The following is an 18,394-nucleotide window of genomic DNA, read 5'->3' on the forward strand; positions in this document are numbered from 1 at the left end:
TTTCAGCCTCCCTTCACAGACCAAGCAGCCTCTGGTTCCTTGTGATGACCCTGGCTGCGTATGAACACGCTTAGACCCAGTTAACCCAGCAAAAAATCAACTCCCAGCTGCCGAGGCAGGTTCTGTGCTCAGCTCGCCAGCCTCTTTAGCTGAGGTTCTCACTTCGTGTTACTTACTCATTGCATGACCTGTTGCCTAGCGCATGGAGATGTTTGTTTATGAACATGGCTATGTTGGTTGAATGATCTGTTTGGGAAAAATGGGGATACCTCAATACGTGAACTTACAGAAGTACATTCTTTAATTTTCCAGAGTTCCTTAAAATTTCGGTTCAATTCTCCCTGAAAAACCATGTGGGTTTTTTTGGGGGGTGGGGGTGGAAGACTAAATCTCTAAAACTTTGACATATAACTTTAGTCTGAGGTCATTTTCATCATTCTCCTTTATTATTTTGTGTTTTTCATACTCTCTCCTTTTTTTCTTGATTATATTCTTGTTTTTATCCTAAATAACCCCTTTACTTATTAGTTACATTATTTTTACTTTCTAATACATTAAATACTATTTTTACATTAGTTTCTCCTTCTGCTCTCCTGATGTTTATTCTATTGTTCGTTTTCTAATTTCTTGAGTTAGAGAATTCATTTTCTTTTTTTTACTTTGAATGTGTGATTATGAATTTTTCTCTATATATCATTTTAGTCATATCTCAAAAGTTTGAATATAAAATTATTACTTTAAAAATATTCTATAAGTTTTAAGTTCCTCTTTGACCCGAGTTATAGTTCTTCTTTGTTTTCAAGTGTCATCACCGATTTTTAGTTTTGTTGCATTGTGACCAGAGAACTTACATGTTGTGCGTTTCTTGACAAGATATTGACTCTCTGCTTTGGTGGTGAGAGTTCAATGCATTAAATTTGTCTTAACATTTTACATAGATCTTCTCTCGGCTTACTGATTTTTTGCGTGAACTTTATCTGTAATAGGGTAAGAGGGATAAAGCCTTCTATGTCCACCTCTCATTTCTTCATGTTTTTGCTTTATGAATTTGGATGGTATTGTATTGGTGTGTAAACAAATACAAAGTCTTCATTGTGCAGTCTGCCCCTTATTATAAACTAGCACCAAACACATTTGCTGCTTGTTAATAGTGTTTTATGTTACAATTTGTCCTTTTTAGTCCTTTAAAAATCTCTTTATGATGTGATTTGTATTTTCTGTATTTCATTCTGTACATGGATTTCCTGATAATTTGGAAGGTTTTTTAGTTTGTTTTACTTCAATATTTTAATGTTTTAAAAGTTATTCTAGTAGTTTATGTGATGAGTCCTCTTTTTCTTCGAGTAGCAATTGTCGACCTTTGCCGTGTACAGTAAAAACACTAGTGCGCTCCTACCTCTGCTCACCTCTCATAGGTGCTTCCGTTCTGTCACCGACTTTTAGTAACAGTATACATAACTTCAGCTAATTGTATCATGATTTTTAGTTCTGGCATTTCTCTGATAACCTGTGTTTTAATCCATCTATTTAAACAACTCGCATTGAACCCCACTGCTGGTGTAGTAACCTTGACCGTGTCTGTGACGATGCCCTGTCCCCTGCACTGGCCTTGGTTTCTCTGTCCCTACTTCTGGCTTCTCCAATTTGAATGGAGCCTTTTGTATGGTTCCATTTTGTTTTCTCCTTTAGGAGAGCATTATAGGAGTACTTATTGTTAAACTTTTTTTTTACTGGTTGCCTTAGGGTATCCAACATACACTTTTTTTTTTTTTAAAGATTTTATTTATTTATCTTTAGAGGTAAAGGGAAGGAGAGAAGGAGAGAAATATCAATGTATGGTTGCCTCTCACGTGTCCCTTGCTGGGAACTGGCCTGCAACCCAGGCATGTGCCCTGACTGGGAATCGAACCGTGATCTTTTCTGGTTCACAGGCCCCTGCTCAATCCACTGCGCTACACCAGCCAGGGCCAACACACACTTTTAACTGATCTAACTCCTCCTTCAAACCCCCCCTTCACTCGCACCGACTCACCCTGACACAGTGTTCCCAGTTCATCGGCTCACGACACTGCTGTAACTGATTTCACTCTTTCATGCTGTAATCACACAATCAATTGCTATTATTACTTTAAACAGTTATTTTTTAGATCAATTAAGAAACAAAGATTTATTTTACCTTCACTTATTCCTTTCTAATGTTCTTCATTTCTTTATGTAAATGAAAGTTTTTGTCCCATATAATTTCCTTCAGCTGAAAAAAATCTTTTAACTTTTCATGTAGGGTAGATCTGCCGGAGATAAATTCCCTTAGTTTTTATTTGTCTGGGGAAGTCTTTATTTCTTCTTCACTAATTAAAGGTCATTTTGCTGGATGTAGAATTCTAGGTTAGTGGCTTTTTTTCTTTCAACATCTTAAATATTTCATTTTACTTTTTTCTTCCCTGCTGGCTTTCTGATAGGAAGTCCAGTGTAATGCTTACCCTCTGTAAGTAAGATACCTCCCCTCTCTGGGTTCTTTCAAGATTCTGTCTGTCTTCAGGTTTCTGCAATCTGAGTATGATATGCCTAGGTGTAGACTTTTGATCTTTATTCTGCTTGATATTCTCCAGGCTTCCTGGATCTGTGGTTTGGTGTCTGTCACTAATTTTGGAAAGTTCTTGGCCATCACTCCTTCAAGTGTTCCCTCTGCTCTGTTCTCTATTTCCTCTCCTTCCGATATTCCAATCACACGTACGCTGCGTAGTGTGCAACTGGGAGACCGTCCCACAGTTCTTGGATGTGCTGCTCTGATCTTCGTTTATTTGCTTTGTCTTTGCTGTTTCTAATGACCTGTCCTCAAGGTCACTGGTTCTTTCCTCGGCCTTCAGTGAGCCCATCAAAGGCCATTCCTCACTTATGTCAGAATGTTTTTTTATCTCTAGCATTTCCTCTTGGGTCTTAGAGTTTCCATCTTCTTACCTTTCCCATCTCTTCTTGCGTGTTGTTACTTTTCCCACTAGAGCTATATCCATGTGCCTCAGTTATTTTAAATTCCCTGAGAATTCCGACTTCTGTGCTGTATCTGAATCTGGTCCTGATGCTTGACCTCTTCAGTCTGCGTTCTTCTTTTTTCCTTGCCTTTGGTGTGCCTCGTAATTTTTTGTTGAGTGACAGGCATATTGCACTGAGTAAGAGGAACTGAACACATGGTGTGAGGACCGTGTTATAAGTCAGGTTAGAAGCTGGAGTGGGTTCAATGTTTGCTGTAGCTGCAGGAGTCAGGGCACTGAAACGCCTCTCGTGCTCTTGTTTGGTCTACTCTCTCGACCTTGGGTTTCCCTGAGTGCTCCTCGTCTGAGATGGAGGTCCGTGTCTCGTAGCTTTGTCAGCTTCACGCCACTGCTACTGCACTGGAACCTGTCAGAGGGTAGGCAAGTGGGGAGGGAGAGCCCTCTACAACCTTCTGATTAAATCTCAGGTTCTAGTGACTCGCCACCTTCGCAAGCGACTCTCTGCTGGCACAGATTTTCCCTCCTAAGTGAGACAGAAGATTAGAGTGAAGTAAAGAGGGGTGGGTGCCCCTCTCCCAGGAGGGATAAGGCTCTAGTATAATCTTTTTTCCCTGGATAATAGGTCTCTGTTATGGAGAACACTCTGGGTGTATTTAACAACAATGACTTTTCTCCAGCCCCTGCCAGAGCCATGAGGGCATTTTTCTGGTACCTTTACCTTGATAACCTGATGGGGTTACTAGAGGTAAAAGTTTGAAGACCCCTCCTAAAGTGGAAGGCTCCAGAAGTTTCTTAGGCTAGTTCATGGTCGCCCTCCGGAAACTCTTCAGTATCACCACTTGACATTTCCTGTTAGTTTATGTCCCCAGATGCGACTCTGGGCTCCCCCGTCTCCAGATTTCAGGGAGGGAGTTTGCTCTACAGTCACAGACTGGATGATTGTGTCCCCTAAATTTTATGTTGAAATTCTAACATCCAATGAGAAAATACTAGGAGGTGCAGTCTTTGGGGGGATGACTGGGTCACGAGGGTGGAGCCCTCACGAGTGGGATTAGTGCCATTGTAAACGGGAGCCCACAGAGCTCCCTCACTCGCCACCTCCCACCACGTGAAGACACAGTAGGAAGCAGGCGGTCTACACCCCAGAGGAGGGCGCACAGCAGAACCCAGCCATCCCCCTGAAGACCCTCTCTTCTGGGCTGAGAGGGCAGAAGACGCCCCTTACCCCATTATCCTTTACAGCTGAGGGGAAGGGAAAATGCCATGGAAAGTCAACGCCTCTCTCCAAAGAAATCCTCTCCTTCTGTGACTTCTTCGACCACCTTCCCTTTGTAGGCCAGAGGCAGGTGATTTCTGACGCCGACGGAACTGGTTTCATCCCAGCCCCACACAGAGGGTCTAGCTCCCGACTTAGGAAATAGGGCCAGTCTATTGTTCCAAGACTTTGGGCCCTTAGCCAAGAAGGCTATAGTTCCCAGCCTTTTTGGACCAAAAATACCCAATTTTAACCTGCTTACACCCAAAATCATAATCTCTGGTGTCTGCTCTCTCAGGACCTCTCTATGTGACAGCCAAGTTGGAAAGATTGTGGAGGGCTCCCTTTCTTTACATCAATCATTTGAAGATTTTATGGTCACAAACACCTTTGAGAAGTCTGTGAGGGTTGGGACTCAGCCTCACTGCCCGCTGCCAGCACCAGCCGTTCCAAGGACCCTGACCCCAATCACGCTGCAGGAAGTTCTAGAAACGTGACCCACTGACCGGCCGACCCCGGTCACCTACCCATGGTCCATGCATGTGGCTAACGAGCGGCAGAGCTGGCTTCCACACTTCTGCCTCCTGAGGCCTCAGTCCTCATTTCCCCTGCAGCTGCCCTCGGTACACGAGTCACACTACCTGAGTAAAAGCTTCTAAAACCACCCGCACCATTAAGATTATGCTCTCAAAAAGAGTGGAGTGAGCATTTGGCAGCTTTCCTTTTTCGAGTGACTTGCTGGCTGGTGCACAGCACGGACCAGCCACTGCTCTTGGGTGAACGTGCTCGGAGGTCTGCCCGTGCTCAGGTGGACCGAGCCTCTGACACGCAGAGAGCGGTGCTGCTCACAGCATGCGTCGCACACACACAAGGCACAAAGTGTGCTGCATATTGAAACTGCATTTCTTTATTAGTGAAAAGCCGGACGCAGGAGACAGGGTTTCTTCCCACATGATTAATGGTTAGTTCTTGTTTGAGATGCGTGGACAGGACAGGGTGTGCTGGGATCAGTAATGACCAAAAGGCAAGAAAAATATCCTCTACCAAGGAGTTTCCCCCAAAGACCAACACACAGAGAGAACAGTCAGCGGTCATGATCAGCCTCGGACCTGGACTCGGGATGGAAGAAAGGATGAAATCGGGACTACAAGCCGATCTCAGACAGCCACCTGAAGTGGGAGCACACGCGAGTCCGGGCTTTCCCACACTGAAGCCCGCTGGCTGGGGGTGGGGGTGGGGGTGAAAGGGCTCGTGTCAGCTGCCTCTTCTATTTTTTTTTTAGTTATACAAATACTATATGAGAATACTTTGATTATTAAAAAAAAGTTAGACAGGTGAAGGTAAAGACCCCTGACCACCAATCCTGATCCCACTTCCTTGCCCTGGAGGTAACTATTAGGATTTTCTTTCAAATGAGGGGTGAGATAAAAACATTCTTCATGATGCTGATGGTCCCATGTAGGACCATTTGAATGACTTCGAGGGCCTTGCTCAAGGAAGCAAGTGGGTGAAATAACAGGTGTTCTGTGCAGCCAGAGTCTGTCACCCCCGGGCCGGGATTCCATGACTGTTGCTCATGAGAGCTGGTATCAAGACTTTAAAAACCTACATCCAAATGCTGCAATGGAAATCAAGTATTTTCCAGGGTGAAATTCTAATGCTGCAGCAAGGGGTGAAGTGACGCTGCTTCCCAAATCGAAGCAGTTACTCCTCCAGCTGTAAACTTGGAATCTAACACAGAGCTGAAGGGAGGCTTGACTGAATAAGAAAGTCTCCTGTGCAGACTGTTCTGTGACATTGGTGCCTCCCAGTCGTGCCCCCTGGTGTTTGCACACCTGTGTGGTCCCCTCCCACACGGACTCTGGACTTGGCTATGTGACTCGTTTTGACCAATGGGACATCCACAAGTGATAATAAGCTTGTCCTTAACGAGTGCCTGGGCTGGTCCTTTCAAAACACTCTCACTGGGAGCGGAGCAGCTTTTGTAAAGCATCTGGACCCCTGCTGGGGAGCCACAGGAAGAGGGAGTGAGCGAGGCCATCAGTCTTTCCAGACACTCCAGCTGAGGCGCCAGACAGAGGGAGGCCTTCCAGCCCAGCCCAGGCACTGGCTGCAAGCAGCCGAGGCAGCCCTGCTGACGCTGCCCGCTGCTCAAGCTGAAGAACTAGCTGCTGGCTAAGCCCTTTGCAGGGTCTCAAACCCTAGAACCACGAGGAAGAAACCATTATTTTAAGCTGCTAAGTCTGAGGAGGATTGAAGGAGCAATAGAAACACTTTCCACAGTGAACATCCACAGCTGTCCATTAGAACCACTGAATACTTGTTAGACATTTCTACTTGAGTAAGAACTAACGATTGAGAAAAGACGGATGGGAACGCTCACCTAGGGTTCTCCAGTCATTCATCATTGGGCTGTGTGCACGTATTTGCTGGGTGAAAAATGGCAGGTGTCATTCCTTTCACAGATTTAAACAAGCGGGAGTAATTTAAAATATTGTTTTGTTATTTACAAAATCTATGTGTAGTATACATATGTAGTCTTTAACTCATGGATGAAACCAGAAACCTGAGTGGTGCTGTCCTGGAGACCCCCCCACAAAGCTGATGTGCATGTGACTGTATTGCCACAGCATCGGGGGAAGAGGGAAAGCAGCACCGGGGGTGCTAAGTGACAAGGGCAGGTTCCAAGCAGCCTACTCCGCCTGGTCCCACTGACGGAGAGGTCTGCGTGCTCTGTCCCTACTATGCGGGCTCTCGTGGGTGCAACACTGGGTGGAAAACCAGGGTGAAGTACGTGTAGATGCTTCTGTTTTTTGAAGAGGCATATGCATATGTTTACAAAATGATAAAAATGTAAACATAAAAAATGTAAATGGTTAACTCTAGAAGAAAGTGAATAGGGTGGAGAAGACAGGAGTAGAAGCTAGACTTAATTTAAAAAATTACATAAAAACAAATTCCTGAAACCCAAGCAAGTGAAATACTGTAAATGAACCTAACTGCATGCTGCCAGCAGAGACCTCAGAGAACAACCCTAAACTACTGGGCCACCAGGAACCTCACTGTCTACCCGAGTGGGATACATACTCAATAAGCAGAAAGAGCCCTAAAGCCACTGAACTGTCTTCGGCACTCGTGTTGTCAGTGGTGATGTCGGTAGCGTGCGTCTGAAGCTGCTGTGCTTCTACTTTGGGACGGTGAGTACATCGGTGAGAACTCAGAACTGGGACTTTTGGTGTGAAAACAGATCTACGATTGATGCAATTAAGAAAGCCTTGTAGCCCTGCACTGAAACTGGAATTGGAAGTGTTAGTATGGACTCGTGGTTGATTCCTTCTCTTTCCTCCCTTTCTTCCTTACCTTTACTCCCTCCCTCTCTTCCTTATTTTATTCCTTCCACCTTCTATCTTAGCTTTAATGATCAAAAAGGCCTAGAAACAACTACATACTCAGTAGTGATGAGCATTCCCAACACCCGGACTGTGGTCTTGACCTATTTCCCACAAAAAGGAGACCGGCCTCCTGGGGAGAGATGGGTGGGCCCAGGCCCGGGACAGCACATGTAAAATACGAGACGAGGCCATTGTAGCACACCTGAAAGCAAGGAAGTGTCGAGGGCTCCTGGGTGTGTGTCAGAAGGACTCAGGGGCAAATTTGAACAGCCCCTCCTGGCCAAAGATGGGGCAGTGTGAGCACCAGAATGCTGAAGACCGCAATGGATTAGGACACATGAAATACATCGAACCCACGAGTCATGATGATACCCCATGACAGCTCACTGGTCCTCAGTGGACTGCTAGGGGACCAAATCACTACTTTGAAAACTGGACAATAAAGGAAAAGAATCAAGGTGACCCCTAGCTGAGTCTGCTCCCTTTGCCCTTCTCACTGCCCTTAACCCTTCCAAACGATCCACAGGGGCCTGAGAAGACAGGTCAGCTCATCTCAGTCTTGACCCTCATCAGGAGTTCACTAGTTAGTGTGTTCTCCCAGCAGACCTGCCTGCAGGGAGTCTAATGGCGGGGATTTCAGGCAGACTGAAGGGGGAGAGAACTGGAGGGGAGGGTGGGATCACTCCAGAGGCCATCGAGGCCAGCAGTGTTCCCTTGGCTTGTTTGCCTCCATGAACCACTGCACAGGAGGGAGGCCAGGAGCTCTACGGCACCCTATTAAACAGCCACTTCTACTCACCCCCCATTCCCTGGGGCTCCCAGCAACCCCTTTCTCCATGCCCTTGAATCTGCTCTCACAGCTCAGAGAAATCCACTGGATGTCTTTCAGACCTCATCTTTCTGGTCTTCTCCGCAGCATCTGCCTCTTGATCCTCCCTCCTCCTCCCCTGCTTTGCTGGGCACTGGTATTTCCTGGTGTTCTTTTGTGGCTCCTACCTGGCCTACGTGTTGGTGTCTTTCTGGTTCCCTCTTGGCCCTCTGTCCTCAGTGCACCTCACTGGGGAGGAGGTCACACACATTCCCAGGCCTGCCATCACCGGTGACTTCTAAACCTGTCCTGGCTGCCCCTGCCTTTCATCTCCAAATGGGCTGCTGACCCAGGTGTCTCCTAGGCACCCAACTCAGTGAACTCTAAATGTAACATATCACCCTCCCCACCACCTCCAGCGGCCAACACCGGCTTTCTGCCAGTTGCTCCTTATCGTGGTGGTTTACTACCTACTTAGATGTCCAGGTCATCACTTCAGGGCTCCTCCTTGATTCCTTTCTCTCACTTCCTTCAAAGTCCTGTCAATTCCACTTCCTTACTTCCTCCACCTGTTGTCATCACTGTCCTCCCCCTCCTCCTCCTCCTCCCCTCCAGTGTCACCCCAGACTATCCTTGCATTGGTTAATGTCCAACCGATCTTCAAAAGTCAGCTCTGGCAGCTGCCTACTCTGGGAAACCTGGCCCGATGCTCAGGAGCTCCTGCTGCATGATGTCACACGCTGGCTTCCCCTTCTGCTGTATGACAGGGGAACCTCGTCTCACTGGGGCATTAGCTCTACAGTCAGCACTTAAAGGGAAAACCTCAAAACATTAAAATTACCTGTGAAGAACACTTAAACCACTAAGCATTGGAACAGTTGGCTATTTCTTTGGTTGAGCACCCAGGGGGACAGTGTCTTAAATGTAGGGTCCGTAATGCACAAAAAAATCTAAAGCCGCCCACAATCTTTTTAGCTCCAGAGATTCAGACTAGAGCAGAGACTCTCCTACTGGAAGAAGCATGAGGAGAGAGCAGATCACATTTTACTTAATAGACTTGACAATGGGGAGGTGAAAGCAGTTGTCTGCCTTGTTTAAATCCTACCCTTCCTTCTCTTTTCCAGTGCTGAGCACGTATCGAATTTGTCAGTTACACACACGCGTGAACAGTAGCCTCCCTCCTCCCTGTGTGCCAGCCTCTCTGTCTTCTCTCCTAACTCTGAGCATCTAAGTCATAACTACATTCCCAGGACTTAGTGGAATGCCCTCCCCCCCAGAAGAAACAAAGTGTTGGGTGAACGGGTTCATGGTTCGAACCTCTCCAGGAATGGAAACTTTCACAGGTAATAAAACAGCCCATTCTGTCACGTGACCAAGTGAAGTGGACCCACTGGTTCAAGGTCTCTATCAGGATTCTAACTGGAGTTAATGCTCAGAAGCAGGCTTCCCAAAGAAGGGCAGGGCTGAAAGGCTCAGGGGCTCTCTCCAGCCCCGCTGATCAGCAGATAATACTTCTCTGAAGGCTCTTGTGTGACTGGACCAACTCATCAATAGGTTCTGGCCGGGTTCCAACGGTTGCTCTGCTTGCCCCTCTTTTCCCTAATCCAGGTTTAATGAGATGAGCATCATTAAGAAAGTCAGAGCAGTTATCCTATAAGTGAGCAAAGTGACTCTTCACATAAGGACTGACTTTAATAACCCAGTGTGAGACTGACCCCCTTTAAGGTACAGAATGATTCTGGCACATCAGTTAAGTGTTACACAAAACAGACGTGAGAATTCAAAATCAAAGGCGTTTTTCATTCATGTGAAAAAGGGATCAGTAAGCTGCACGAAAACTGGGGTGCATGAAAGTCCCGGGGGCCTCTGTCCACAGCAGGAAAAGCTCAGAGCAGATTGGGCCCAGGGGGAGGCAACCTCGGCCGCCCATAACTCAGAGATAGAAGGCGGCGATCTTCATGTGCCGCCTCTGTTTCATGTGCGGGCTCCTGCCTCTGATCTTTCGGCAGTTGCCTAATTGCCGATGACTGTTTCTGCGGACACAAGGGTCTGCTAAATGTGTAAGGCCTGTATTTTTCCAGGGGAGACTTTTTCCTTTGCACACAAGCCAAGGATTCCTTCATACACAAATTCTTTCTTATGCAGGTCATCAGATTCTTATGCGGGGGACATTAATGCTGAGTTCAATGCACAGAGCTGCATATAAATATCTATAAAATCTGGTAACTCGATGGAGTGGGGTTTCTACATGGGAAGGCCCATAATGCCATATGCATGTCTTGAATTTCTCTCCCACATGAAGACTACACTCCTAACCCACTATTAGGTACATACTTTCAGCTGTTTATTTTCTAAGAGTGGAAATGGCTTCACTTTTAGCCAACCACACCCTTTGACACAGTCTCCACTGCAACCAAAGGCATGCCTTTAGGAGTGTTTGAATAAAAGTGAGGCGTACCTTTAAACTTACCGCTCCCAACAAGGATCAAACCCTAGCTTTATTAGCACAACAGGCCACCCCACATAGGTGAAATGGACTTAATTAGGAAAGAGAAGAAATGCTATTATACAGGGATGGCGAATAGGTCCCATATGGAAGCCACCTCCAATTAATCATGATAGCTGACATTTATTGAGCACTTATGTGGGTCACATGAATTGATTTAATTAGCCCTATGAGTAGGTACTATTATTACCTCATTTGTACAGATGAGGAAACTGAGACAAAATGATTTGCCCCAGATCACAAAGCTAGTTGGGGGTGGAGCCAGGGTCTGAGGGCAGGCGGTCCAAACGCAGGGTCCTTACTCACAAGGGTCCTTACTCACAACCATAGCTCGCTCCTGCCCCTCACTGATGGGGGTCTGGCTTCTGGGCTTGGTGTTCAAGGGTCCGAAGACAAACTTGGGTTTGGCAGGCAAGGCTGCTATGATTGATTAGGGGCTGCCAAGGGGACACAGACACAGAATGGAAGCACATGTATGTGCATTTGCATCCCAACTTTATTGAAGAGGCCCTTATAACATCTGTACTATCAGAACTGTGCCTGCCTCGATCTCTACAAATGTTTATGCCTAGATTTTTGTTACATCTGACAACGAGTAAGGTAATTAGAATAACTCTCCCTGCTGGCAGAACAGGGAACGTATGGCTAACAGCCTCCTGTTTTCCTTTCTGGACAAGGGTTTATATATTTCAGGTCCTGAGAGACTGTAGACCTACTTAGGACACGTAAGACCCAGAGTAACAAGGAAGGAAGTTTTCCAGTCACTCAGACAGTTGTGGCTGCTATTTCTGCTCTGCAGCTCTACCCCATTGCTGTCGTCTAAAAGTGCAGGCAGTACTTGAGCCTGCCAGGAGAGGCCTCTCCCCAGGACACACGACTCCATTTACTTGCACAGGGCTACTCAGGGAGGAGGCAGAGCTTTAGCACTGGGGCAGACTGGGAGCTGAAGAGCCCCAGCCATGAGGCAGGCAGGCAGACGTAAGGCTAAGGTGTTATTGCGTAAATGATGAGAGTCATTGTGTGTCTTTGACAAAAAACAAAAATTGACTAGATCTAAAACAAGTCAGGTTATGGGTGAATGTGAATAAAAATGAAGATTATAACCTTATTTTTGATGTCTGAAATATTACCACTGGATATATAAAAGCACGTTTACAATAGAAATGGAACTTATTAAACTGAATGACCAACATGCTGGACGTCAGTTTTATCTGATGCTGTTTACAGCTTGTACACTGAAGAGAAAACAAGGGCTTTGTGGTTTGAGTTTACATTTGCTGGTGTAACGGAGTAACAATTATACTCAATAGGTCTGGATAATCAATAGATTACCCAGAAGCACACTGGCTATCAGTTTAGTGAGCACAAATCCAAGTAACTGCAATCCGAGATTGTTCTCATTTGTTTGTAAGTTAAACCCCTTCTCACATGCACTAATTCGGTGGTTCTCAGCTGGGGACAGCTTTGCCCTGCAGGGTCCATTTGGCAGTGTCTGGAGACACTCTTGGTTCCTGTATAAATCTGGCCTTTGATGCCCATTTACTTTGCTCTGGCTCTCCACCGGCAGGGAAGGGGTGGGGGAGGCTGGGAAAGTGGTGCCGAACCTCAGGGGGAGTAACAATCCAATTCAACCTGCTGCTTAAGGGGAAGTCATGCCAGCAAGGAAGACAGAAAAGCAAGGAGCTAGCTCCCAGGGGGTTGGTCCTACAGCACCCCTAAAAATCTAAATGCTGGCTCTACAGGAGAGTTGGCCCCAGAGTTCTTCACATAGCTGAAACAGTGGATCTCAACTTTGAGGCTGTGTTAGAACCACCTGGAAAGCTTGCTAATACAGACCACTGAGTTCCACCCAAATTTTTAACAAGTTCCCCAGTGACACTGATGCCACTGGTCCACACTTCGAAGCATCCAGCTGTCAGGCTACCCTGCCCACTCCAAAGATCTGTCATCATTACTTAACCATAAAGGGTATTATGATTCCATTTTTTCAAATGCAGTGTTCAAAGAGCCTCTGCTTAAAGGAGAGCAAATTCACTGAACCTCCATTCAAGTGACAGTAAAAACATGAATGTAAACTTCACCCTAGCACCCAGTACAAAAGGTTTGGGATCCACCATCTGTTTTAATTTATTCACACCGCTCTGCCTCCATTAACGTGGATGATTGGGAGTTAACCAGACTTAAAATTTATCGTGCATGGAACGAGAGCTATTACCTGGACTTGAAAAATAGCTCACCTCCTTTGACCACGGTCTGAGATTTCAGACTTCGGAGTAAAATGTGAGTTTCAAGCTGTTCTGAAATTGTCTGCCATGGTATTCGGATCACAATAAATTTAATATGAAGCAAATCTCCTCATCGCCCCAGGTGCCTGTGTCTGAAACCCAAGCGGGCAGCTTGGCTTCAGTCACAAATGGCGTGCACTCCTGGACGGCCCTGCTCGTCCCCTCGTTTCCGTTTGAAACTGCCACTTTGAAGCCTGACTTGAATTCCTCACAACCTTGGCCCTGTGAGGCTGATGCAGTAAAAATCCGACTTTTGGTCAGCAAATGACATAAACTATTTTCAAGACACATATGGAATAAATATGGATGCTAAGGAGGTGCTACTTTTACAGTCACTTTTCTGACCATTCATTTTGCAAAGGAATTACTTGCAGGTCTCGCAGAAACTGGATCCTCTATTACTCAGATGGCCCAGAAGTGGACGGGCTCAGCCACCAGCCCTAATGGCTCATTCTCATGTGACTCATCACTGCAAATAGAGGTGTTGGCCCAAAATGCTCTGAAGCAGCTGAAAACTATCCCATTACGCAGCAGTCAATCAAGGCCTTTTCCTCTTTCTTTAAAAAAAAAAAAAAAAAAAAAAGAACCCCTCACTTGAGTCTCGCCACATGGAAATGTTTTGAGAACGGATTCTGTGGGCTTCACGAAACTATTCTGGGACTGCCGTGCCGACAACAGGCCTCACTTTGATGTCAGTGGTAAATGGATGTTCCACGGAAGTGTGTTCTCAAACCCCACCACCTTCCTTCCTCTCTATCACTGTAAAACAGGGCAGCTTTCCCAAGTAACTTTTGCAAAACCTGACAGTTTCTGCACTTGGTCCTGGTTCCCAAACTCCCTCTTGCAAAGGAAACCAGGGTGGCCTTTCCTAACCCTTTCCTGACGAAGCCGTTCAGGACAGGGCCAATAAGGAGCACGCCACCCCCAGTGAGAACGAGAGCAGACGGTCGGGAGCACCTGTCGTGCACCAGGCCCCATGCTGAGCCCTTCCGGTGTGTTGTCGCGTTCAATCTCAAACAGCTCTAGGTGTCGGAACTATTGTAACTCTCATTTTGAAGATGGGAAAACTAAGAGAACAAAGACAGCATGTTATGTTTGAGGTGACAAAGCTATTAAATTTAGAACCTCTGTTCTTTTTAAAAAAAAACTTAGTAAAGTATAACATATTCAGAGAAGTGAAAAACCCTGAGTGTATACAGCTCAATGAATTTTCACGAAATAAACACACCATGTAACCAGCACTTTGGTCTCAGGTCAGAAAACTATCAGAAGCCCCTTCCTGCACCACACACTCATTAGCCACCCACTCTGCACAGGGAACTATGATCATAATGTCTTAGATCCTGCCTGTCTTTGAACTTGAATGGGACTAATACAGTATGCATTCTCTTGTCTAACTCTTTCCAACCCAGTATTACAGTGGTGAGATTATCTACGTCATTGTAGGCAGCAGTTTTCTCATTGCTGTATCACATTCCATTGTGCGAACGCAGTGTGTTTATCTACTGTTCGTGTGCGGGAGTTATTTATAAGTGGGGGGTAGTCCAGATAACGCCATGAGAAACAATTCTGTACCTGCTTACTGACAACACATACATACACGTCTGCTCAGCACACACTCACCTAGGAATGGAGCTGCTGGGCGGATTCAGCTTTAATAGACGCAGTCAGTGGTTCAGGCTGTGTTGTTACATGACTTGAGGGTTATTATGAACCAAGTCGTGTCCCTCCAAAATTCATATGCTGAAGCCGCAGCTCCCGATGTATTTGTGTGTGGAGACACGGCCTTTAAGGAGATAATTAGTGTTAAATGAGGTCACAGGGGCCCAACCCGGCAGAACTGGTGTTCTTTTAGGGAGAGAAAGACACGCCAGAGCTCGCTCTCTCCTAGCACAGACAGAGCAAAGGCCGCATGAGGACACAGTGAGAAGGTGGCTGTCTGCAGCCAGAAACCAGGCCTGTCAGCACCTTGGTCTTGAACTTCGAGAATCCAGAACCATGAGAAAATAATTCCTGTCACCAAGCTACCCAGGCTGAGGACTTCTGTAGTGACGCCCGGAGCGGACTGATGAAAGGGAGACGAGGGGAAGCGGGGCTCACCTCAGCGCGCCTGCTCTCTGTTCGGGTTGGGCCTCTCCTGGCGTCACTCTGCGCCCACAGGCCGGCCCCCCGGCTCTCTGACTCTGCTGAAGCTCAGGTCGGGGTGCGGCCCTCGTGGCTTTGCAGCCTCTCATCCCTGCGCCACTTCTAGCCTGGCAAAGGCCCGAGGGGAAAAAGTGCTGCCAGGGAGGTCGACAGAGGTTTACTCCACTGGTGCTAAAAATGAACATCTAACTGGTAGTTCTTAGAGTGAGGAATTACAAATAACTTAAAAAACAAAAGTATAGTAGGACAGACTACCTCACCAATTCTGGCTTCTTTTTATTACGGCATTTCTGAGTCACATGCTACTCCAATGTAGTGCCTGCTAGTTTTTGCAACATTGACCCGACACAATGTTTTCCTCTAAGGACGTCCCAATTTGGAGCCTACACTTTCTTGGACCTTTGTCACCTTTGAGAACTGAGAACTTCCTGGAAGGCTGGCTAGGTGACTCTGCAAAATTCCCAGAACTGCCTGGAATGGCTTTTGAAAAAAGGTGTTTAAGAAACACAACCATTTAGTGGTAATTGAATTTAAAACATGGTTACACCTGAGCCCTGGTCAGGTGATTGGGTAGGTTGCGATGTCACCCTGCTACGAAGGTTGTGGGTTCCATCCCCAGTTGGAACACACGAGAAGAATCAAACAATTAATAAACTGATGTCTCTCCCACCCCTCCATATCCTCTCACTAAAATCAGTTTTTTAAAAACGTCACATCTGGTAACTGAAAAACAGAATCACAGATGAAGCTCAAACAAAGCCTGGTCTCCAGGCCCCGCCGTCCGCCTTAGTGGCACGGCTGTTCCCGTGAATGGTGCGGTGTTGGGGGCGTCAGCTACTTCGTGCCGCAGTTTCGTCAGCTGTATAAAGGGGACAATCGTGCTTGTGAAGAGTTGTTTCCGAAGCTGCAGAGCGGCGAGTCATTCTGCCCTGGGAGCTCCCACAGCTCGGCCAAGGTTAATCCTTGGCGCTGACTCCGGATGGCGTTCTACGTCTGGGCCTCCTCTGCGGGGTTCTGAGATCCTTTGGGCACAGGCCATGTCCTGCTGTCTTTCTGTCCCCGGTACAGTGCCTTGCACATGGCAGGTCCCGAGTGATAGGTGACGCGGTCCTCAAGTACCCAGCATACCCAGGTGTTCAGTGAAATGGTGAGCCAGCGTCACAGGGCGATTCCACCTTTGATGAAGCTGGTGAGGAGAACTGTCACACAACAGGAAACAGTCGAAGTCACCCTAGAAAACTCCTTAAATGGCCCACAAAGTACAGAACATATGTTTTGTACACTCAATCCAATGCAGTCATCTTTAGGCACCCTCCAAGTGAGACAAAGGGAGAGAACCCTGGGTGTGACCAGAGATCCGGGCATCCGACCCCTCTGTCCTTGCCACACGTCTCAAGGTCCCGAAGCGGCTGCAGACGGGCGGCGGTGGCTGAGGGAGGCCTGCTCCCCCGCAGTGTCTGCTCCACTCCGCATTGACGGTGGAGCCTCTAGGACGCTCACGCCCGTGTGAGGGCTTCTTATTGAGAAGAAAACGGAGTGAGACCAGGTTTGTTCTCAGGTCAGCGACTAGTCTGTGTTTTTGAACATCCCTCTTTTGGAGACTCTCGGAGTGCAGTAGCTTGGGAAAAGAGTAGAAAAGTCCAGTATGCTCAACTTGGTGACACCCATTTTCTCAACCTGATCGGACACTGGAACTTGATTCTTGTCGGTATATAGAAACCTGTTCATTGTGATGTGTTAGGAACGCAGCGTCAGACTGTTACTCAAAGCTTTTCTGACTTTATAAATAATCCTTAACACAAATATTTATCTGCCTTCAGGGAAGAGCGATTAAGAACAAATTGGAAATGGGTCAAGAAGGCTGTCAGATTAAAATGAGAATGGAAAGCTAACATCCTGGCAGAAATGGAAGGGACAGAAAAGTCACAAAGCGTCCGTGGAATTACTTCACACATTCGACACATACGACTGTGTGTGGTGTGATCGTGGAGATTCGAAACAGCAGCAATTAAGTCCGTCAGACGAAGTGACATCACTGGCAAACGTGCCTAAGGTGGCAGAAACATGTTTATTGTATGTTGCCAAGCTTAAACTTGAAAGTTTGGGTGTAAAAGGGCAGAGTTCGATAGTAAGGAAACTCGTCACCTCACAGTGACAGGTGAGAAAGCCACCACTTCACCCACGGCGCCCTCGGGGTCCCACAGCTCTTCCCTTCCCCGCCACTCAGACCAGCCCCCACGACAAAGGCCGAGCCCACCAGTTCAAAAACATTTTTCATATCCGTCAGGTTTCATAAAAATCCTGAGTTTTATTAAACCCCAAACATTCTTTTCAAGGAGGAAGGTTTTTCTAAAGGGTAAATTTCAAGATACCAGAACATTTTAGGTCACGGCCACTTGTGATTCAAAGCCAGTCCGTGGATGAGGAACTGCATCGGGATCCACATTGCTGGCATCTCTTCCATGGCCCGAGGCTCAGTGGTTAGTCAGTCATCTAGTGTCTAAAAAGCCTCTCCATCACTTTTTGTTTTTTTCCAAGAAAACATTCAAAGGAGTTGTTCACAGGAGCAGAAGTGGTTCTCAATCCCTCCTAAGTCGCACTGTGTCGGACATACGCATCAATGCGTATGTTCTCTTTAAATAATTATCTTGGCATCCTTCCTCACTCATTGTATTTGGACAGTTTTAACCTGGGAATAATGTTCATAGACTGCAGTTCCTGGAAGAGCAGCTTGCAGGCATACGGAATACGGAGGGAAGACACGTGACAAGACGACTTGCAGTAATGGCACCTGAAACCCAAGTCGGCATGTGTTAGAGGGACAGCAACTCAGAAATACACAAATGCCCGCACGTCAGAAGGGAGAATTCTAACAGATTCTATCAGCATTCCACCAAGATGGTTTTCTATTTCTCAGTGTTCAGCCACATTATCCAACGTGCACTTACGTGTCCACACAGTGAAAAGAAGCCTCCAAAGAAGCAAAAAACCAAAACAAGTTATCACTCTCCAG

At 46.6% G+C, this 18,394-nt stretch overlaps 1 protein-coding gene across 3 annotated transcripts in view; it reads right to left on the reverse strand.

Moving 5' to 3' along the window:
• POLR3B (RNA polymerase III subunit B) overlaps window positions 1–18,394 on the reverse strand; it is a 168,027-nt gene that overhangs the window by 43,737 nt on the left and 105,896 nt on the right. For 2 of the 3 annotated variants that reach the window (XM_037160488.2, XM_037160486.2), the window contains one exon: window positions 15,709–18,172. The exons of the other annotated variant lie outside the window; for it this stretch is intronic. In XM_037160488.2, coding sequence (XP_037016383.1) covers window positions 18,043–18,172 — 130 coding nt within the window. In that variant the 3' untranslated portion in view covers window positions 15,709–18,042. Of the gene's footprint in view, window positions 1–15,708; window positions 18,173–18,394 lie in introns of those variants that run through there. 3 annotated transcript variants of the gene reach the window in all.

This window comes from Artibeus jamaicensis, unplaced genomic scaffold (assembly GCF_021234435.1).
Source record: "Artibeus jamaicensis isolate MK-2021 breed Jamaican fruit bat unplaced genomic scaffold, CSHL_Jam_final contig_233, whole genome shotgun sequence".
Classification (NCBI taxonomy): Eukaryota; Metazoa; Chordata; class Mammalia; order Chiroptera; family Phyllostomidae; genus Artibeus; species Artibeus jamaicensis.